The 23,352-nt window shown below is 42.1% G+C and overlaps 1 protein-coding gene across 2 annotated transcripts; it reads right to left on the bottom strand.

Annotated features, from left to right (window-relative positions):
• Positions 1 to 5,351: 5,351 nt before the first annotated feature.
• On the bottom strand, positions 5,352 to 21,929 carry EIF3B (eukaryotic translation initiation factor 3 subunit B). Of its 2 annotated transcripts, none has more exons than XM_015876955.2 (19): positions 21,195 to 21,929; positions 18,055 to 18,247; positions 17,789 to 17,908; positions 17,641 to 17,698; positions 16,686 to 16,814; positions 15,254 to 15,411; positions 14,272 to 14,403; positions 14,114 to 14,180; positions 13,534 to 13,580; positions 12,622 to 12,832; positions 11,953 to 12,025; positions 11,346 to 11,468; positions 10,770 to 10,848; positions 9,633 to 9,771; positions 8,871 to 8,996; positions 8,286 to 8,363; positions 7,730 to 7,838; positions 7,026 to 7,148; positions 5,352 to 5,924 (listed from the first exon to the last, which is right to left on the bottom strand). In XM_015876955.2, the coding sequence occupies exons 1-18, from the start codon at positions 21,628 to 21,630 to the stop codon at positions 7,045 to 7,047; spliced, it is 2,382 nt and encodes a 793-aa protein (XP_015732441.1). In that variant the 5' UTR covers positions 21,631 to 21,929; the 3' UTR covers positions 5,352 to 5,924; positions 7,026 to 7,044. The 2 variants fall into 2 exon arrangements, with proteins under 2 accessions (XP_015732441.1, XP_015732440.1); XM_015876954.2 differs by having other exon boundaries at positions 7,031 to 7,148; positions 21,195 to 21,927.
• Positions 21,930 to 23,352: the final 1,423 nt, after the last annotated feature.

Raw genomic sequence — 23,352 nt, 5'->3', positions numbered from 1 at the left:
CCGTTCCTCAAGGCTCTTTGTCAGGGTGCAGAGTATGTGAAATTTGGGTGCAATTTCAATTGATGTGAGAATCATCACCTTTTAATGTTGGGGAAGATGGTGAAAAGGCTGCATTGTCCCTGATCAAATCCTGAAGGCAACACACAGAGGCCAGGGGGACTTTGTGTCCACTGAGGGATCCACAAAGAGAGAAAATGCATCATAGATCATTGCTCATCTTCTTTCACCTCAGGAGTCTTCTCCTTTTATTCCTCCTTTCTGCACAATCCTTATTTTCTCTTCGGGACAAGGAATCCCTACTGGGGCTCCATTCCTGGAGGGATGGATGCAGCTTTGCTGTGGTTCCATTGGAGATGATGGGGACTGCTCAAAGCTGAGTTCCTGCAAGTCAACCATTGAGACTTTAGTGGAAAAGCTGTTAGGAGTGAAGGACGTGCTGGTAAAGGCCCATTTTTTAGGCCCTCTTTCCATCAACAGCAAGATCAATAAGTAATCAGCTTTCTACAATAGAAAAACTTTGGCAAGAAAAATCACAGTTCGCACAGAAACACCATCAGCTTCTCAATTCTGCCCACAACAGAAACCTTCCATTTCTCTCCATCCCTTCCCCTCCTCGTCACATCTGTCAGGCAGCACAGCAGTAACTCAGCACCAAGGCCTGAGGTAAGGTTCATAAACAGAGCTGTAAAGAACCCACAAAATAACCACGGCAGCAAAAAAAAAAGTGTGCTTGGGATCTTTTTGATTTCCTAGGGGAGAGACGACTTCTGACAGCACCATCGCTCTCAGTTACAATTCCTCCTGCCCCAATAACACCCAAATTTATTGGCCAATTTCAGCCAAACCTTACAGGAGGGATGAAACACTCCCAGGCAGTGAGTTTATAGGAAGGACTGGTACACTGACTGCAATGCAAAGCCTGCACAAAACCCCTGAGGAGTGTTCCAAGCGGGATAAAGATGATGCACGAAGAAATTCTCTTTACTTTTGATTTTCTCTTTCCCCTGGACTCTGAACATGAAATGCTTTGTTTATTCTTTCTACCTGCTGAAGAAAGGAGTAAATTCCTCCCCTGACCTTATCCTTTCTAGTCAAAGTACCAGCAAGGCTCCAAAAATGTGCCTTATGAGGGTGCTGCACCAGAAATTCCCCATGAAAGAAAACGGATTACCTGAATTGCTTTCCAGAAGCAAGGCTGCAGGCACAAAATACTGAGTGAAATCACAAATACTAGCTTGAAAACTAGCAGCTGGGGCAAGATACATGGGAAATGTTATTGGGTCAGTGTAGGGGCCACAGTGACATTGCACCCAACTCATCCCCATACAGGTAGGAGGGGCACAGGAGCTCTGAGCTCTGTTTTCAGCCAAGATTGAGACAGAAAATAATTAAGATCTTTGGGAGTAGAAGTGCCCAAGGTCACCTTTCAAAGCCTCTTCTGCAGAAGGACGGCTAGCAATTCCTGCACTGCTCAAGGACTGATGTGTCATTCCATTTGCAGCTCTTACCAGGGGGAAAAAAAATCAACAACAAAGGATGAGGGGGAAGAAAAAAGAGGGACTTGCATCAGGTTACAGACCAAATCTGTTTCTTCTCAGTCCATTAGGACCTATTTTGGTACATAATTGTCACAGTACATAATTAATGCGTAACAGGGTATTCCTCCTCCACTGACATAGCTCAGGAGGCCTTCAAACCTTGAAGGAAGGGACTAAGAACCCTGAACCTTGTATCCAGGGCACCTTTCACTGTATCTCAGGTAAAAAGGTCATTAGATAAACAATTAGAGCTTTGATCAACCATCACTCACCTACAGAATTACTGCATTGGTGTGCCAAGCATGGCAAAGAGCTCAGTGTCTGAGACACATAGGCAGAAGCAATGCCAATACTTTGATCTCTCTCTTGATTTACTTGCATATCCTAACAAGTACCTCTAGTTTTGATCTGCAAGTTTTCTACTACTGGAACAATATTAATTCTTCTTTGGTTTTTACTCATTTATAAAAACTGAAGCAACTCCAGAGCAGCAGAAGGGAAGCCCAAGTTTGTGCTCAGCATCAATGGGTACCTGCCCAAGGGTAAGCAGAGCCCTGTACACACACCAAAGTCTGGCCTGTGGCTCTTTCAGACCTCTTTGATTCAGCCCTTGCAATATCCAAATTTTGTTCACACGTGCCCAAATACATCTCTACCAGCTGCTTGAAGGGCTGCTTTGGTGTGGATTAAACAGCAATCTGGGGTTAGCACCCTGCTTTTAGAACACTGCTGGTGAGACATCCATCTCCTGCTGCTGCACAGAAGCCTGATAACATAAGGCATCACCAGAGCCAGTTTTGATTTAGAATCAATAAGCAGATAGAAGCAGCTCTAAATACATTCATTACACTGGGAGTAAAAATAGCAGAGAACAAGATGCAACCCAAAACAAACCAAGAAATCTAAGTAATTCTGCCCAGTCAATTAATTTCCTTTCATAATATTAGTTGTATTATTAAGACAGGCTCATTCTCATGGATGAAATTTATCGACACTAAAAATGATCATTTCCTTCCCAAATATCTATTAGAGAAAACAGATCTCAGGGCAGATGGTGCAGGTCTGAATAATCCATATCAAAATAAAGCTGTAGTTAATGACTCAAAAAGACAATTCCCCCATAAGGTGCTGAATGAAACATATATTTGTAAGATAAGCCATAAGGAGGAGAGTCCTGCCATAAGGAGGAAAGAGAGTCCTGCTCTCTGCCTCTCAGAGCTGCTATCATTCGAAACCTGCATTTAAATGAAATATTGCAACATTAGCATATATTCAGAAAGGGTTCAGAGAAAGAACAGCTGAAACAAGATGGGAAATAATGAGATTCACATTGGGAAAGACAGCAAATAAAAGGGCACAACACAAATACATGAACAGATGCAGCGATGTACAAAAGACAGGCCAAGAAGTTCCACAATCCTCGTCTCTTAAAAGAAGGGCAAGCAAGCGTTCATATAGGAACCAGCAGAGCTGAAGTGCACACGTGGCAAAGCCTCGGGGCTTATGTGCACCCAACCTTACCCACAACGTGCACCAGCGTTACCAACTGCTTCACTCCAGGCCTGACCCACTGATTGATCTCAGGGCTTTAAGCTCAGAGCCTGGAGAGTTTACAGCAGTTTATCAAGTTTAATCCAGTTAATTCTCCCCCACTTCTGCCTCTCACGCAGTCAGACTCATGCCGACTGACAAAGGCAATGAGTTCAGCAGTGCCATTGCTGCTGACAGCAGGAGCCTCCAGAGGTCTGGGAGCTGCTACCAACAGCTGCAGAGCTGAGCATGCCTCCAGGTTTACCCAGTGTTCCCAAAACACTGATCAAAGTCACCCATGACAAAGAAGAGAATTGCATTTCACTAAGTACCCATTTCATTTAATCCCAGGTAGCAGATCATTACGAGCCTGCTGGAGCATATCAGAGCAAGTTGGCCCTGAACTGTGCAGGTCCCAGGGGTTGAGCAAAAGCTGCTTGCATGTAATTCATTGCAGGGCTGAAGCAATTACAGAGCAGCAATTAACCACCAGCTCAATCAGGCAGAATCAAAGCACTGCCTTGGCCCCAAATCACTTTGGAGAAACACGTGAGCTGCACAGACCTGATTCCAAACCTTTGTGCCTGAAGAAGGGTCACCAGAGAAGACCACCAATGCAAAAATCCCACCTACAAGCTGTTCTTGGAGTCTCAGCTGATAAAAGAGTTGAAAAACTCTTCACCTTCCCATGTCTGTTTTCCCCTTCATAAAATACAGCAGCATCTCCTTAACAGCTCTTAAAACCACCACACAGTGCAGATAAGTGATGTCTTATCAGGAGAGCACACAATTACTGAAACACTCGTAACACATCCCCACCACTCACAAGCTATGAGTTTCTATAGCAACCAAATTTATTTCCACAATAACAAGTGAAGCTACCTGTCAACTTAATGAGAGCTTCTGCGAGCAGCTCCAAATCCAGAGCACTGCAGTAGACAATCTCACATAGTTCAAGCAGCAGCAAAACAACTTTTCTTCAGCGCACGTCTCAGAGCACAGGGTGGGCTCTCTGCATCTTCAATACCTCCACACTTCAGAGAAGCACACCAGAAGAGGACCTAATTTAGTAGCATTATACTACTTCACTTTGAAAATGGCCAGTAGCTGCTTAGAAATCCTCTGCACGGAGGTAGGAGAAAACTATTCAGTTCTTAACTTTGAAAATGATTGATAAGGCAGCTCTTCACAACTAAATGGTTTATTTAATAAAGATAAGTATTAGAGAACATCACATTGTTAATGGCAATGCTACAAGTCCTGCACTGCTTGTGGCAGAAAGTTCTTCCTCCAGTGCAGCTGAAGGATGAGCTTGGTAAGCACTGTGGATTTAAGTTTTATCTCAATGAAGTACATATTGATTGTGAATGAACAAATTCAGACACTGGAAACTAAAACAGACGTTAGGGAAAAATTCTGATAGCATAAGAATGACCTGTGGATGCTTTAGGTTAATATCATTATTGAACAATAATTTTGAAGAGCCTTCCTGATGAAGGGAACACGAGTGTCAGCTGAGAGATTTGAGCATTTGTGATCACAGCAAGCTCACCTAAGGACAGAGAAAAGTGACTGGTAGAAATGCTGATGTCCCTTAGCTGCAGACAGCTGAGTAGGGGTTTCCTTTTCAAGAAGCCTTCCACTGCCTTCCACTTCAGGTCCATCAGATAAAGCACCACGTTAAGTGAGCTCAGGCACCCAGCAATTTCACTGGCCAGTCCTGGAAAGGGGACAGGTAAATACTCATTCCCCTCTAGCCCTCACAAGGAAAGCAGCAGGCCAGCAACATCTTTCATTGCTCTGTTAATGTAGGGAAAATAATTTCTGCTCATAGATATGAATACTGAAAAGTTGCTCCACCAACTGTGCACTTTTCACCACTAAACAGGGAGAGCTTTAGAAATGAAGTAACACACATAAGATGGAGCCTAAGGCACATGTATAAACACTACTCAGACAGTTTTCAAATTCACGACCAAGTGAGACTGTTCCAGGAGTTCCCAAGGCTCATATCAGATTCCAATTGGTTTAAGAAACCAATTTATTTTCTACTAGTCACTCCATTAATCTTGACAAATTATCCTGCTAATTATAATGAGCTGTAATATCATTGTAAACACAAAGTAAAACCATGGCAACACACGAGAAAGAAATAGCCATGGGAAACTGAGAAAACACAATCCAAAGCAACTGTAAAGCAAATATAGCTAACATTCATATTAATCTGGGTATATTTCATCATTTAGGGAAAGATTCCCTAGGAACAACAACACACAGACAGACTGGTTTTAGTATCGGTCTGCTTTTATTTCCATATTCAGCTCTTTGAGGGAGACATCCTTTCACAATCTGAAAGGAGGAGGATATAGCCCACTGTAGTGCTGCTTCAGCACACTAAAACATGTCATACGAAAAATGGATCTGTCGACTTTTCCCCAAACAAAGTGAACACCTGTCCATGCACTCGGGACATAAAAAGAGTCCTGAAACAGAAACATTGTGGGTAAGAGATGTGCGCTGATGAATCCCACTTCACTGGCAGGAAGTCAAAAATGCCAGTTGGGAAGTACTGCACAGGAGTCAGAAGTAAATACTGGTATTAGTGGATTTAAAAAGAAAATTGAACCCTTCAAAAAAAAAAAAAAAAAAAAAAAGAATAAAAATTTAAAAAGCAGTGCCTTTTCAATATCTCACTGTAACAGGCAGCAAGATTTAAAGGCACTACAGTGTGGCAGAATGGAGAAAATCTGGTGCATCCACCCTTCCAGAGTGTAAGAATATGGATTAAAAACTCCAAAATTGATGTAGACTTTCTGGAAATGAACAAACCTCTTTTCAGCACAAGTTACGATGGTGCTGCAAAAAGGAAAGAAGAGATGAGTCAGTTGCTGTGCTTTTTACAAACAACCTTACTGCAGATGCTAGCTGGTGAAAGGCTACAAAGTACGTGCTTCACCTGTTCTTAAATTGGTATTTAAGTCCAGAAACAAGGCAGCTTCTCTCCCTCTACCTTCCATAAGGTATCTCCCACATATGGAACATAGATAAGCTAGATTTATTTTAATCTCTAAATATTAAATCTATTATTTTTTTTCTACAAGAGGTAAACAGCTCCATATTTTGACTCCTTGGATATCCAGGGGCTACAAAGCTGTGCAGTGACAGCTGCAGAAGGCATGCTTCCAGTCTCCCCTTCCTTAAAGGAAGTCCTAAACATGGCAGAAAACCTGAATTACATTCTTGTGTAAAGTCCCATGTGAATACCTTCACCAGTAAACTTTCTTTTCCCTCCTGAGTACAATTTCCAGCTCCTTAAAGAGAGAACATTTCCTACAGGAGCTGCTGAAACCAGCATCTGTTTTCAACATACAAAGATACAATATGAATTTGTAAAGCAGAACATGGGAAATCATTGGATTAAATAGAGATTTCAGCAGCAAGCAGTGAAGGTTAGACAAGAGAAGGAGCTGCTGCCAGATTTCTAATCATTTCTAGAATATCATAGATTTCATGTGGACATCTAAACACCTGCTCAAGTTCTATCGCAGTTAACGTACTGTACAACCTTAAGCATATTATTTAAGCCCTGTCCGATATTACCTAGCATGAAATTCTTACAAAAAACAAAATTTTCAAGTCTTATATTAAGTTAGAGTTCTGTCAGTAGCAGAAATTGAAAAGCCTGCAAGGAGCTCCATTTAGAAGTTGACCCTGGTTGTCACAGCAGTCATTACTCTTGCAAAATAGGACGTAGACAGTATTCCACCCAGTACAGCTCATAAATCTGACAGTCTGTGACTGTATTTAAGAAAGCTCTTGTTTGTTCACTTCAACCACATAAAGCAAAGCAAACCAACTCAGAACAGCACATGCATTCATGCACAAGCAGACAACCTTCTGAAACAAATTAATTTACAGTGACAGTTGACAGTAAAGTTCCTCTTTTCTGAAAGCTACCTTACCACAATTTATTAGATTACTCTGGTTCTGCAAGGGTAATAATTTCTTCATTGATAAAAAATTCAACAGTTTCCTCTTCCCAGTCATCAACATTGCTGTCCAGCTCATCCGTGTCTACCCCTGGAATGGAGAAAGGAATAACACAATGCCTCAAACACAGCAACAAGAGAATGATTCTATGATCTTTGTAGGAACAGTTCTTAAAACAGCACTGAAATGAGAGGTACTTCTTGTTTCAAATCATAACAAGGACATGCTAATCTACGTGTTCCTGCTCCAGCAGGAGGATTGGACTAGGTGATCTTTCAAGGTCCCTTCCAATCGCTGACATTCTGTATAATGTCAGTGCGTGACAAATAAGGCATTGCTGTCTCCCACCACAGAGTTCTTGAGGACTTTTTTGGCTATACGTAACATCCAAATCTCTTATGCCAAGGTCAAACCAAGGCTCGCCTCAAAGCAGAAAGAAGATACGTAAAGCACAGGCAGCCATGTCTGGCAGCCAGCACTTTCAGTTTTAATTAATTAATCAAAATTAATTGTGATTTAAGAAAATAAAAATCAAGAACAAAACCTCCAGAAAAAGTTTGGCAGGAAAAGAATAGAGAGAAAAAGTAAACGAGTTAGCAGAACAGTTGATACTTGTTAAGAAGTGGTAGCTATCTAACATCAAGTCCGTACAAGTACTGCATGTGGCTCACCTCCTCGAAGCTCCAAGCGCTCGTTCCTTTGCTCCATGTACAGCTCTTGTGCCATCTTGCGGTACTTTCTGAATTCTTCCATCATTGTACGTCTCCTTTCCACCAGCTCCTACAGAGGCAAGAAGCTGTTAACTCATAACAAGCAAAATGCATGCAAAATGCATTTGTTAGCAAGGAAAACTTTTCTTCAGTCCTTTCCACTGACTTAAAACCGTTTATGTAATTTAAGAGCTGCTTTGGTAAGGGTTTGTTTTTCTGTTTTTAAAGGCTTTTTTATTAGATTAAATAGTCTAATACAACAAGTAACTAAGAATCCCAAACTTTCACTTCTGCTTACTGAGCTATCACCGGTGTCTCTACAAATTCATTACCGCTTAACCTGAAAGCTGAGTGGCATCTGTGTGCACTACCCATGGGAAGCAAGTCTAAGCACCTGGATTAACACGATCACAGATGTTCATAATAAAAGAAATCTAACATATATGACCATTACAACAATGACATTGCACAGATTAAAAGAGCTTCATTTATGTTATTGTATTTCAAAAAGTCTTACTTTTGAAGCTTTCGACTGGCTCAAGCGATCCTTCTGCTCAAATATCTTTGAGTATTTCTTCAGATCCTTCTTAATTTGCTGTAAAACAGAATTTTATTTCAGCTAAGGTTCAAGTAAGACTAACAAACACAATCATCACATTCTAATAAGAATTTCCCTGGCAGTTTTAAGTATGCTTAGCATACTTAACATAACAACTGCTTTTCTAGGCCATTCCTCTCCACTGTTATTTTATTTGTTCTTCCAAGCTTACAGATAACAAACATCTCTGTAAGTATTCAATTACAGAAGTCTGGACAGGTTATGTTCAGTTGTGTTACTCTTCACATCCTCTCACTATATCACAACAGTAAGCACAACTGGTTACCGTTTCTATTCCAAACATAAAGAACAGTTAATATTTATCAGTCACTCCCATAAGTGAGGTCCACTATGGCAATATGGTTTTTCAAAAGCTCAGGGAGAAAAGCAATCTTACAGCTCTAACAGTTCAAGCCTCATTCTCAAGGAAAGGAAGATAAACCCTGGTTTGTATATACATACACACCAAACCCATGTCCAATAGGATTGAGTGGAATACACTACCTTTATCTGATCCTCACTGAGCAAGGTAGCTGGTCGTGGTCTCCACAGAAGCTGACAGAACCTGTCCTTATTGTTTTTCTGAAGCAGACGTCCTTGGAAAGTCCACAACCAATATGCATTGTCCACCTGCAAGAGTGGTGTAACATCTCAACCAAGGCAAGCTGTAGTTTAACACTCTCATTCTCACTATATATCTTATAAGGATATATTAAGAACATTTCATTTGTACATAATAAAAGTAGCATCATTAGTCAATGAAAACAACGTGATTTTTTTGTTAACATCCTCCTTGCACAAGCCAAATTCATCAGCAAAATGGAGTTCAACTGTTCAACTGAATCCTTGCATGAAGTTATATTCTGGATGCCCACACTTTAAAACTAAGGAATGTCTTCTATCGTAAACTCTCACATTCTCTGCCTGTGCAGAAGAGGATCACAGTGCAATGGCTGGAACCATGTGAAATTAATATCATTCTATGTGGACAACACAGAGGAGATCAAGTTCCAGTAGCTAAAAATACATTTAAGAGATGTAATGAAAATTCAGATAAAGGACACTCACTTTAGAACTGTGAATAGCTCAGCCAGAACTACTTTTTGACAATCAGCAAAGCTTACAGCCCAAATACTGATATTCACAAATTAATGTGCACAACTATGGTGCAGGTTGTAAGTCATGTGACAAATGACAGGCATCCGTTTCATAACCAAAGCCCTTGCCAACACCTCCAGAAGAAGAAAAAGATGAATGCACAAGTACCTTATGGCTCCACCAAGACACAGAAGTCACAATGTATCTGCCTGTAGGATCCCATTCTACATCTGAAGCTGTGTAGTGTTCAGCAATGTTCATCATGGTGCAATCAGATGTATCAACAAATGCTAAGGCACCGTTCATGCTGCAAAGACAAAAATGACACTGTTTTACACACTAGCAGAGCTCTTTTTTTAAAAAACAGGTTTCACGTTTTTCAGCAAGCAGCCAAGAAAGGATCATCCCAATAACATGCATCTGTAGCTATAAAACGTGATAAATATAACCAAAACTCAACATAAGAACAAAACTTCCATCAGTAAGTTCAAGGACCTTTAACCCATTTGACAGTTTCTAAACCCCCAATGAAAACATTACCATCAAGCTACAGCTGAAGTTTAACAACTGTATGCCAAGACAGTTAAAAAATGAAGATAAGCTCAAAAATAAAACTAGATTTCTCAGATGAGCAGCATTACTTGTCCGAAACAAAGCCAAACACTGCTCAGCTGCTTAACAGAAGTCTTCACCTGCTCTAACGTGAAGCTTTTCTGATATATACATATAAACTGTGTGTGCATACACATCTGTATATAAACAATACAGCTTTCTTGTAAAAGCATTCTAAGAGTACAGCCCACGAGAAGGCACAAGGCGATGATGACAGCCTATACAAGAGCTACATGGATTAATTCAGTCAGCCAAAGAGGTGTTTCTAAATATCCACTCTGCTGTTGAAAGAATTATTCTTTGTTTTATGTGCCAGTCAAGGTTACTGTTTCATGTTAGAGCTTGGTCCTTTATAACTTCTTTGTCTTTCCTTTGTTTTTAAAAAGCCCTATCAGAATTACACAGTAATGCAACTGGGACAGGGTTTCAATAAAGCAATGAAAACCCTTGTGAGCTTCAATAATGTAAAGTACCTAATTGATTCAAACTGACAGGTTACCAGAGGTCAAAGTAATTTCCACCCCCCACAAACCAATACCCTCAAATTCAATAAGATTTTTTTTGTCCGTTGAAATATCAAAACTTCATCTTAATACATTCATGGAGATAGCAAATACTTCCTATTGAGATCACCTAACCCTTTTTTTCCTCCTTTAAAGCAGTATGGCATTCAATAACCTGCACCGTGCTCACCTTCTGAGGCCAGCCAACACTACAAATTGACCTTGAGGACTCCAGAATATCGTGTTTGCCTGCTGTTTGTCAAACGTTTCTGGAAAGACACAACAAAATCAAGAAAATAATCACAATCCAATCCAATCCCATCAGATCATTAGCAGTAAATACACTGATTACTCAAAAGACATCCAAACTCAGCAAGGAAGTCTTTACAACAGTCCTTAGCTCTACGCTTCTAAAGACAAAACCCAGTAGTACAAAAACATCCAAAGTCAGCAGAAAAAAAGAAAAGGAGATCAGATGATCCAACACCCATCTTGAGAAAATTTTTTTACCTAGGCAATTAAGCCTGTGTTATTGCCTTGCACAAACATCCCAAGACCACATAATTGTTCTGGCTTGTAAGCCTTGTGTTCTCAGATACTGGACTGATTTAAAGTGGAAACAGTTTAGCTGTCACCAGAAACCTAAGTTTCTCAAATACGTCAAGTATGGCACCTACTGCCACAGTACCACAACCAGTCACAGTCTGAGTCTGCTACACATAAATTGCTTAACATGTGCAATTCACTTATCTTTCCTATTACTTACTGATGAGTTCTATTTTCCCATTGTTTTTAACATGGTAAAAGGAAACTGAAATTCGTGGAGTTTCTCCATGCAGCACAGCAAACTTGCTTCCATTTGGTTCCCAAGCAAAGGCTATGATGCTTTCTGTAAACAAACAAATAAATAAAAAACAAGTGGTCAAAAGTATGTAAAAACAAACAAACCTATAATAAAGAGCTTCAATTACAAGCACTTATCAACAAAAAACAAGATGCTGAAAAGAGAATCCAGAAGTTAAACTCTGCCATAAAAACTACTTTTAAAAGCAAAACTTGATAAGGCAAGGTCAGGACCCTGTGGAAGTGTTTTGACAGACCCGAGGTCTCACACTACAGGGTATTTTCAGATGACAAGGCCTTTGACTTTTCAAGTATTTTCAGTTCTGACATTAAGTTCACTACAAGCCTGAATAGCAGTGAAAGCTTTGACTTCTCACATGTTACATGAGAAGCCTTGCAACATGAATATCATAGTTCCCATCAAGAGTAAGCGCCCTAATTATCATCAACAAATGTTACACGTTGATGTACCACATGTACCAAAAGCAAAGGCCAGCTTGAACAGTTAAATATCAGAACGTTGGAATTACCTTTCATTTCCACCACATCCACAGGCACCTGTTTCTCTCTCATTCGGAATATTTCAAAGTTGGTCACTACTCCCTGCAAAGGCCAACATCAGCTCATTAATCAATACAGAAGCAGCAGACCAAACAATTTGTTGTTTTTTAAATCAGCAGGCATAGAAGGATGGCTATGAAATTGGCCCAAGGGAACTCAGGATGACAGTCAAGGCTCAAGATTTGTTTCTTTAATAAACAGACAAACAGTGCTCATTACCAAGCACACCATTAATCTTTTTGTTCTGTTAAAGAATAACAGAAGGATTAGATATGGTATTTTTTTTCAGACTTAAATTTAGCTGAAGAAGATAGAACATATGGTACATTCTGCAGCACAGCCTATGGTTCCAACAACTGATTTTACAGAGAGCGGGGAAAGAGACCTAGCACTCATTTTAAAAAATATATATGAATTAACTCCACTACATCAGTAAATTGAAAGCAAATGCTGGATGCAAACATGACACACATTTGGCTCTCTACACGCCTCAAACTCAGCAGTCAAAGCTGCCTTCATTTTTCCATTGTACAATTTACACTGACTGGGTTGAAAGACAATATTGAAGGGGAAAAAAAATTATGAAGTATGAGCATGAAAGGAACCAAGTTTTATGAACACAATCACAGTCTACACACCTGTGTGCCTTTGGGAGTCCTGTCTACCTTCACACACAGGTAATCACCATTCTTCTGCCAGTGTAGTTTACAATCTACAACGTTGAACAAATTCCGCACACGGATTTCTTGTCTGGCAGGCAGTTGCATTAAGGTCACTCTTGCTGGGATGTCTTTGTCCTCAGGCACCCAGAAAGCAATTATGTTACCACCCGGAGACCACGAGAAATCTCTACAGGAATGAAGTTAGATGAAATCTATTTTAATTTTTAGTTAGAGATACTACAAGCAGAAACTACTTTCAGCGTTCTGAGAACTGCAGACAAATATCAACTCTCAGTAAAAAGGTGTATACAGAGCAGCAACTGAAGAGTTTCTAACCTTACACATAACATGTTTTTAATTGCCCTTCAAACCTGCTACATCATTGTTACCAAAACAGTAAGATTCACTAAAGATAATTTCCTTCTGTGAAATTATAGAGAAGACAATCCTCCTGCACCTGAGCATGCTGAATTATATAACTGTCTTCCAAAAGGCACCTCAAAAAACTCACAGGACTTAGCATTTACTGTGCAGGTATGCACAAAACCAAACTAGTTCCTTGCCAACAGACAGCATGCAGCACACCAGTCTTAAAAGGTATTACACAAACTGCATTCCAGTTTGGTTTGGTAGATGAAGAACCAGGATGCCAAGTTGGATACCAGACTACATATTACCACAAAGAAGATTTCTGGGTACAGATTGAAGTACACAGCTAACAGCTGAAGTGGAAAGCTTTTTGCTCTTTTTTTTGGCCAGTTTGTCTGATTTGCCCACTTCAGCATGAGGCTACTTGCTCTAGTCAGTATAAAGATTCACTTCACTATTTAGAAGACCTGGACATAAAGACAAAACAGAGCAGTTACTTGTAGAAAGGGATATACTCACCTTATCCCATTGATTTTCAGGCTTTTTTTGTCCAACAATCCCATGGACTAAAAGAAGAGAAAGTTATCAACTTTCAAGTAACATTCTTGCACATACAATAAGAGCAGAAGGCTTATGTGTAAGAGAATAAACCAGGAAACTGTGGACAGTGTTGAGAGATCCTTTATCCCTTATAATAACAATTACATATAACACAACAACCAATAAGACTAATTCTGTGCAATGATTGTTTTAATGAATAGCAGCTTATACTATAATAAAAACATAAAACAGACTCTGCTATGGTTTATTATGTCCTTCGGGTATTCTGGCACACATCCATCACTAATACCTGAATGGTATCACATAACAATGATACTGTTAACTGCTATATTGAGATCTCCAGGCTTTCTAGAAGCACAGTAAGAACGCTGCTGTCAGGCTCAGCTAGTTTTTGATCTAGGAATAATAAATAAATAAAGAACAAATGGATTTCTTCCATTTTAAGCTCTAGAGTGCATTATTAAAACATTCCTTAGAAAACATAAATGCAGACATTGTTCAGCAATAAACACTGCACAGAAACAAAACAACAACTTACAGGTGTTTCATAAATGCTGAGGGTATCTGAAGTCATTCGAGCAAAGAATTTACCATCATGACTCCATCTAAGAAAAAAAAGAGGATAAGCTAAAGAGTTGCCTGTTCATTAAACAAAGTCTTGGGCTGCTCGCTCTCTAATGCTGCTTTGCAACCTACTTAAAAATAGGCCAGTGAGCTGAGTTTTCACAGTGGAATCCTCGTTTCTTTTGCCCAGTCAAAATATCCCAGATGATAATAGCCTGTGGGTCATCCTGCGTGTCCATCAAAGGGCTGAAGGTCACCAAATATCTATAAAGGAAATAATCAATTTTACTACTAAAATTTGATTCAGTACATGAGTACAAGCAGGCTTTCATCTAAATACTATTCAAATACGATGCACTTTTAAACAGCACTTCCTCCAACAGGATGTTCTAGAGGTGAGGAAAAAGCTTCCAAGGCACAGTAGTTCCTAACATCCCTTCCACTGAAAAGCCTCTAGATTTACAAGAGTTTTCTTGTACTGATCTTACAAGGGAAAATTCCCCAGTCACGTTGTTACCTACTATGTAGTTTTGTGACCAGAACATCACTGACTTCAAATCAAATACAAACTCATAACCTGTGCCAACCTGAACTACAAGTATGCCAGACATCCCCATTTAAAGATAAATAATCTCTTTCAAGTATGAAGAACAAAATGTCACTGCTTCCAAGTATCTTACTCGAAAACTAGTAAGATGCATCTCAGTCCTAGAATGACTTAGGAATGATTCCCTAAAGAACTCAAGTATTAATTCCAATATTACAGATGTAGAAGATGCTCCTCAGCTAAATTTTTCCACAGAGACAGAAGTCTAATACTACAGACATCCCATCTGATCAAGGAGAAAAAAAAGTACCATTCCCTCAGATAATAACGACTACTACAAAATTGAACTGGCAGGCTTCGTTGAACAGGAACTCCAGATTACATTAAGTATATTCCCTGAAGTCAAAGCAAAGTTTGACAGAGTTTCCCTTATTCTGAAAAGGATCTAAGTATGAAAAACAAAGACAGAGAAGAACTAAAGACCTGAGTTACATAAGATTTGTAAACACAGCAGGCAGAACACACACGCTTCACATTTTTACCCCAAACCAACATCATACTCCATACCTTTCACAGGGTGAGAAGTCAATAAGCTGCACTCCCTGGTGACTAAACCTTTGAATCTGCTTGAACTTCTCTCCACCCCAAAGTGCGATGCCCCTCTGGTGGAATGTAGCCAGATAGGTACCCTTTGGGGACCAACGTACGTAGGTTTCTGTCCACCGCTGGAATTAATAAAAACAAAAAAATATAGATATAAAGCCATTGAACTTCATGCTCAATAACTAAAGGGAAAGGACTCCACATGTGGTTAGTAAGCTCATATTTCACAAACCCACTTGCTCAGTGAAGATTTGAGTGATGTTAAACCATTTTAGAGCTAAGTTTCACACACAATTTACACTACTCATTCTTCAGTTGAGATTGTTTAGTCTTACTGATCTCCAAAAGTATTACCCAAGGACAGTAACAACCATGGTTGAGTAATGATTACAACAACCCAGCAACTTAGGATTATTTCTTGGATTGCAGTTCTGGCAAGAACATCTCCATTCTCATGAGTGTAAGGTGGAATGATACTAAGATGGTAACAGATATTCAAAAGGTTATTTATAAGGAAAGACTCACCAATATGGATGCCTTAGCTGGGAAATGCTGAGGCAATCTCCAAGAGATGCTGCCTTAGTGGTGGTCAGCCCTTAAATGAGGTCTAGAGGAGGTGGAGTCAAGCTCCACCCCTTCTGGGAGCACAGCTAAATTACTCTCACCCTGTGCTCCTACAGCTGACCCAACATTTGCCTCAGCTCATTAATCAGAGGTTCAGGCTGTGATTATCAGTTTCCCATACAGTGAGGTTTAGATTCCTCACACTTGTAACAACAATATGCTAAGTCAGAAAGGTACCAACAACACAGATCATGGCCAGCACTACCCAAGGTGATGAGCAAAAATGCTCTCCACCCCAGAGACTGTTTCTTTCAACTGTAACACGATGGTTTTTAGAGAAAGAAAATGTTTCCAGGCACATGCAGTTCTTAGCAAGCCAGCTGGCTATAGCAGTCAGGCACACTAACTCTCCCATTTACAAGGTATTACCAAACCAGCTATTCCTCTTCAGCACCTTGCAGTCAGCACAGAGGGAAAAAAAGACCAGAAGCCACATGCTTAAGTACATACTCAGCACCAACAAACAGTACTCCTCAAACTCTGACTATGCATTTTCACTCAGATCTTCCTGAATCACCTATAGTGCACTAATAAGCACCATGGATAGGTTTAAAAGAAAGGAAGACAGACAAGTTAACTGCTCATTTGTTTTATCTATGCAGCTAAGTCTAATTCTAAAGGACATAATTTTCACTACTTGTTTTCCAAAGGAAGAAAAGAGAGAGAATGTATTTCAGCAGGAGAAGATTTTCTAATTGACAAGCCGGAAATGTTAAGAAATGAATGCAACTGACAGTGTAACTGCAATGTACAGCACTTCCACAACACTCACTGCTCTGTCCTCAATTTGAACAGGCTCCTTGATATCATTCCAAAAGATGGAGGTCCGGTCTCCTGACTCAAAGATCACACTGTACTGATCCCTACAATCAGGATCTTCCAACCAGTAACGAAGATTCCCCTAAGAAAAACAAAAGATCATCAGTGAATCAAAGATCCAGGAAGACAAGCAAATTGCTATCTATATGGCAGGTGGAAGCTTGTCATCACATAGCATGCACCACTGGCATCCTACCATTGCAGACAAAGTACTGAAATGAAATTATATAATACTGGTTATCTGAAGCTGTAATGCTAGAATGAGATGATAGTAGCAGGGCGGCAAAGTCTTTGTCTACAGCAAGTGAGAACGAGCCCAATTGCAGCAGCCACCAATGCCTCAGGAAAGCAGGATCTCCAGCAAGAGATACCCTCACCTCCACTGCCAACCCTTCAATGAGGTCTTCGTCACTCAGGTGCATTGCTTGCACCTGAGCTCCCCTGGGTTGGCCCTACCTTCCCATCAGGTGCTCAATCATTATTTAAGACCCTGATTTAGCATCCCCACAACAGAGGCTGAGTACAGATCATAAAAAGGTCTCTTCAAGGTACTTCAATAACATTTAACATATTTCACATTAAGTAACATAAGGTTAGTTTGTTTTGTAGGTTTTTTGTTGTTGCCCTTTGAGGTTTTATTTAACAATCCCTTCCTCCAGAATGCATTTTACAAAGCTAGTGGTAACAAACAAAGCAGTTGCCCTCGAGCATTTAAAAATATAATAAGATGCTTTCAAAATTCTGTTTTTAAATAGCTCGCATCAAGTCACTGTTTATCCCAAGTTTCTAGGTGGAACTCCAAGCAGAACCACTAGCTAAGTGAGAACAAAGTAACTGGAGCATACAGTCAGTATCGCCCATCATTAACTTCATAAATTGTTAGTATTCACTTTTCAAGAAACCCTTACCAAATCTTTAAATGGCTGTTTCTCAGGGATTTCCCACTCATCACTGATTGTCATATACCTGAAAGAACAGTTTGAGTGGTTACACTTAGTGTAGGTACTCTTGATTAGAATCCAAAAGACTCCATAAACATGCAATATCTGCACTCACTTGTCAAAATCTGTGAAAAGATTGACTCTGAAAGTGTGCTGCTTATCCAGTTTGTATCCGTCTGCATTCTTGACAGCATCCACTGCATGAGATGGAGACATGTACTCCAGAAAGATGTACCTACAATGCAGGAATACAAGAGTCTGTCCATTGGTGACTACATAGAAGAATGAATACATTAAAGACAAAGTACTGATGTTAATAACGATGGGTAAGTCAGAGCGGCACTTCAAACCAAACTCCCAGCAGGTGCTATCATGACTCACCCTTTTGTCTTCCCATCTGCTTCTGGATAAAATTCATTTATAATTTTACCAAACTTGGAAAATATTTTGTGAATGACATTCTTGAGTTTCTCAAGTCGATCCGGTCCAACCTGGGGAACGTTATCCACTACTATCACCGAATCAATTCCATCTGCTTCCTGCGGCTGGTCTTTCAGTACATCACCAAGTAGTTCTGCAAACAAAAAGAAGAAAATGAAGTACTGGCCTACATCATGAAAGAGGAAAACTGAGGGATAAAAATAACAGTGATATTAAGAGAAGGGGAAGACCTGAAATTCAGGAAACTGGTTCAGTAACATTTTAGAAATCTGGTGGTCAATGAAACCTTCATCAGAGAAACAAAGTGGATACAAACCACCTCAACATCACTTTGTTGAGATGTGATATTCCTCTTCTTGACAAGCTTAAAGGAATTAACTCTTGAAATCTTTCTTAAAGAAATGTATTGGAGACATCAACAGCGCTACTATTAACTTGTTTTGGGAGCTGGAATTGGCTCAAGAAGCCCTCAAAACCAACAGAGCAGAACACGGTAAGATTTACTACCCAAGCTTTGACAGGTAGACTTACCCAAATCATAACCACATGACTTTGGCAGATCTAACACATACCTCCCTTCCACACTACAACAGCATTAGCACAATTCAAAACTATCTTCCATTTCAGAAGCTCTGCACATATTAGCATCACTATAATTACAGCAGAGAGCTCAAGCTCATTCAAAACCTTTAATTAAACGAGAAAATTAAGGCGTCTTAAGTAAGGGCACTACGAACCACATTAAGCAAGCAGCTAATGAATACAAGAACATCTTCTGTACTCTGTATGTTCTTCAACCATACTAATTCCCCTTGCCTACCATTCTACACGTTCATTCAGTACTTGCTGGTGGGACGGTTTGTTCAGTCCCTGTGTTGTCAGCTGCAAACTTTTCACCAGAGTAAAACTGCCAAAATCTTGCAGCATAATTGAAATCATACAGGAAAAGAAGGGAGAACATTAAGAATGACTGTAACCCAGCAGTTGTGGTTTTCCTATCACACCAAGATTACAGCAGTTGAAAGGCACACAGTACAGCCCTATGTCACACACAAAATTAGGAGCAACAAAAACAGCAGCAGGCTTCTAGACACAGTTTACCTGTGGAATTTTCTGCATACCTTACTCTAAGCTGTATCTCAAGACAATTCCATTTAATTATTTTGTATCCACAAACTTAACCCCGCGGGTAACATAGAATTTAAACACATTTGGGTTGCTTTCCCCTCAACTTCTTTCTACAAAGATGAAAGTTCACCCAGTATGAGCCAAAGACTCAGAAGAAAGGAAATAAGAAGCTGCAAATAAGTTAACTTCTAAGCACATACAACACCTTAGAGTATATTAGGATATCTTGCCATTACCCAGCTAGCTAACAACACACATACACTGAAGCCATTGACAGGTAACCTCTGGCCTGAGAGCTAACAGATGGGCAGGGAAGCATCTACAAAAACTCTAAGGACTGAAAAAAGGAATTTCAAAACCTGATATTATAGAAAAATAATATTTTTTAATTATAGAATCTTTATATCTTTAGTTCTTCTTGCATGTAATATGGAAACATGTCCTCTAAGGAACCAGGTTATTTCCACAAAATCTTATGGGAAAAAGAGAACGATAATCCTGAAGCTCTGAGAGTCTCTTTTTCATAGCCAGTTCCCACAAAAGGCTATAAAAGAAAGGAATGCTTATTTAGCTTAACATGGAAGTAGAGGACATTCTATCCTAAATCAGAACTCTAACAGGTTAAACACATACCTACACTGTGTATCTCCTCTACCTTAAATGCAAAACTACCAACAAAGAAACCTTCAAAGGGCAGCGGCTGGTTCAGCCAGCTCTATTCCCACAGGCCAGAAAAGAGGGGTGTGGTGGGTGCACGGCTATCTTCAGCTGGCAGAATTTTAAGGACCTCTCTCATTATCTGAACTAAAGCTTCATGGCACCTGGGCGATGATCTGACACATTCCTTCTATGGAAGGTGGAACAGCTGTTCTGCTGTGCCAACACCATTCTGGGAAAAAAAAACCAACATAAGTCAAACTAACACCTGAGATGATCCAATCTTAAAGCCAGACTGGTTCAGAATTGTTCCTGAACACGTAACTCTTATCATAAATGTGGGAATATGGAAATAACCTTGAATCAGTGATGCTGATGGCCTGGAATTGATTGTCCTGTGGAGTTATCAGGGTAAAGGAAAAGGAATAAGGCAGCTCAAGAAGTAGAACAGGCAGATAGAAAACCAGACCAGCAGGAGTGACTAAAGTTAAACGCTGTAATTCAGCCACTAACATTGTATTATTCATACAGATGAAGAGTCAACCAAATTAATCCTAAAGAACAGAACAGAAAAAAAGACAGGAAATGTTCTGGGTTCTATCTAAACACTGACATGAATGTGATAATCCCCGATGTAGAGAAAGCATCCAAAGCAAACACTTCACTAGACAAGAATCCAGTGATAAACCTGCAGACACTTTTGGTAGTGTCTCTAAGATACACGTGCTCAAAGTGCCATATACACTACTAAGAATAACACACTTTCTTAATTCAAAATACTTCTCCACTTATTTATTAAGCTAAACATAGGAATGGAACACAAGAAAGCACAATTACCACTTGTATTCCGCCACCAATTCAAACCACCTGCTGACTCAGGAAGCAGTACATGCTTTAAGAGGCATTTTTCCAGCTCTGATACGTGTAACCATTACAGAACCTACAGCAGCATTTACGTCAGAGTAAGAACTGGCACAACAGACAAATGGATTTGCTGTTCAAGAATTGACACGGTTTATCTTGAAAGAGTTGTCCGAAACAGTAGAAATACTGAAGCACCAAAGACAGCTGCTGCCATAACGCCTTATGGGGCCAAACGACGGCTGGGTCATTGTATGACACTCAGTATCCAGCTTTTCCTCACAGACCCCGAGCTGCTCCACACCCGCAGCTCATCGCCCCGTTTCAGGAGGGCAGCGCTGACGGCACCAACCGCACGGACACGCCGAGGCCTCCCCACGTTCCCGCAGCGCCCCGGCCCAGCCCAGCCCGCCCCGAGCCGGCCCCGCACAAACCTTCGTCGCTGATGTCGTCCACGAATCCCTCGGGATCGCTGAACGAAAGCTCGTCCTCGGGCTCGGCGGGCGCGGCCTCCCCGTCCTCGCAGGGCTCGGTTGGCGGCTCGGCCTCGGCCTGGGACTCGCTCTTGGCCTCCTCCGACGGCGGCTCGGCCTCGGGCCCGGCCTGCGAGGGGCTCTCCCGGCCGGACGCCGACTGAGGGGAGGGCGGCTGAAGCGGCTGGGGCTCGGCGGGGGGCTCCGAGGCGGCGGGTGGCGGCTCAGGGGGCCCCTCAGAGCCGCCCTGTTCCTCCGGCCCTTCTTTCTCCCCTTCCTCCTCCTCCTTCAGTTGCTGCTGAGGCGGCGGCTCTGTCGGCGCTCCGTCGGCCCGCTCGGGTTCCTCGGCCGGGTCCTGTGCGCCGGGCGGCGCGGGGCTGTCCTCGGTGCCCTGCATGGGGTCGGTACGAGGCCCCACCGGCCGCGCGTTCCCAGCTCGAGAGCGACGGGAAAAGGAGCGGGGGAGGGGTGGGGAGGCTCCTACCGCCGGGCCATGTGCGCCAGGCCCCGCGAGCCGCCGCTACCAACGGGAGGGGGGGGCCGGGTTAGAGCAGCGCTGCCCGATGGAGCTTCCACCCGCCGCTTCTTTCTCCCTGCTCTTCCCCAGAGCGATCGCCGCCTCCTTCACCGCTCACCCCTCCTGCTCGGCCAGCAGCGCCGTCCGTCCTTTCCGAGCCCTCGCGGCTGCGGCTCCCCCTGCTGCACTGCTTTATGGTTCAGCCCAACATGGCGGCTCCTGCCCGTCCGCTGAGGTGGGGTTGGACCGAACCATTTCTCGGGAGGCCAAAAGCGGATCGTGTCTCTGTGCTCAACCGGGCGGGCGGCGACCGAACCCTCCGTGCGGTGCCGGCACTTCAGGCCATCAAACGTCCTGCACCGGGCAGGAGGAAACAGCGAATCTTGTCGCCTTCCCCCCCGCGGATCTACCGCTGTGGGCCCGTCCAAAGGCGGCGGGGCGATGGCGGGCGCTACCACAGCTCGTGATGGAGGGGCGGTGATGCTGGGCCCGGCCCGGCCCTGCCAACACATCGCCGGCTCAGTGAGCTGAGCTCTGTGTCCATTAAACCATTAAACCAAGGACACTTTGATCCCGATGCAAAGATACGTCCGAGTGTGTGCGGTGATACATCCACAAACAGAGAACACAGGGCTTTTCTTTGATGCCGTCAGGTTTAAGCGATGGCTTTGGAGGGAAAAAGCAGTTATTGAGGATTTAATCAGAAGCCGCTCGGAAAAGCTCGTTTTGTGATTTATCGGGCAGCCACAAGGTGCCACCCGAGCTCCATCCGAGCGCTGTGAGCGTCGGATCCCTCTTGAAGCCGCGTTTATGAATGGAAATGATGACTGGCCCCGCTGTGTGACAGCACTGGGCCGGGCTGTGACTTGCTGGGTTTCAGCAGCAAGTAGGAAGTAAAGGAAGAGCTGCTGCCTGTCCTGCTTACTAGCACGTTTTTTATCCAGATAGGAGGACATGCTGTGCTGCAACCCACAGCACCAGCTGCATCCTCACCATTATACGGCTTGTCCTTTTGTGACTCGGCTTTTGCAGCTCCTCACAGTTGCCTGCATTGCTGGGATAGACAGATTTCTATATGACCTTTCTTTCTGTTTACAAGCTATCAGCAAATTTGAATGCTGGGTCTTTCTTCCCTGTCATCTGTTTGAACTTTCTCTTACTTTACAGCACATTTTAATCCTTCCTTCCTTCCTTCCTTCCTTCCTTCCTTCCTTCCTTCCTTCCTTCCTTCCTTCCTTCCTTCCTTTCTTCTTCTTCTTCCTTTCTCCATCTTCCCCTCCATTCCCCTCTTCCTACCTTCCCCTCCCGTCCCTTTCCTCCTCCCTCCTCCTCCGTCCTCCTCTCCCCTCTCTCCTCCTCCTCCTCCTCCATCCCATCCATCCCTATCCCTCCTCTTCCTTCTTCCTTTTCTTCTTCCTCCTTTCCTTCCTTCCTTTCTTCCTTCCTGTCCCCTTCTTCCTTATCTTCCTTTGCTTCCTTCTTTCCTTTCCTATTCCCTTCCCTTCCTCTCTTCTGTCTTCCTTCTTCTGTCTTTCCTTCCTTATTCCTTCCTTCCCATCCTTCCTCCCTTCCCCTCCTTCTCTTCTCCTTCTCTTCCTCCCA

This window comes from Coturnix japonica, chromosome 14 (genome assembly GCF_001577835.2).
Source record: "Coturnix japonica isolate 7356 chromosome 14, Coturnix japonica 2.1, whole genome shotgun sequence".
In the NCBI taxonomy this organism is placed as follows: domain Eukaryota; kingdom Metazoa; phylum Chordata; class Aves; order Galliformes; family Phasianidae; genus Coturnix; species Coturnix japonica.
This window is presented reverse-complemented; position numbering and strand designations above follow the sequence as displayed.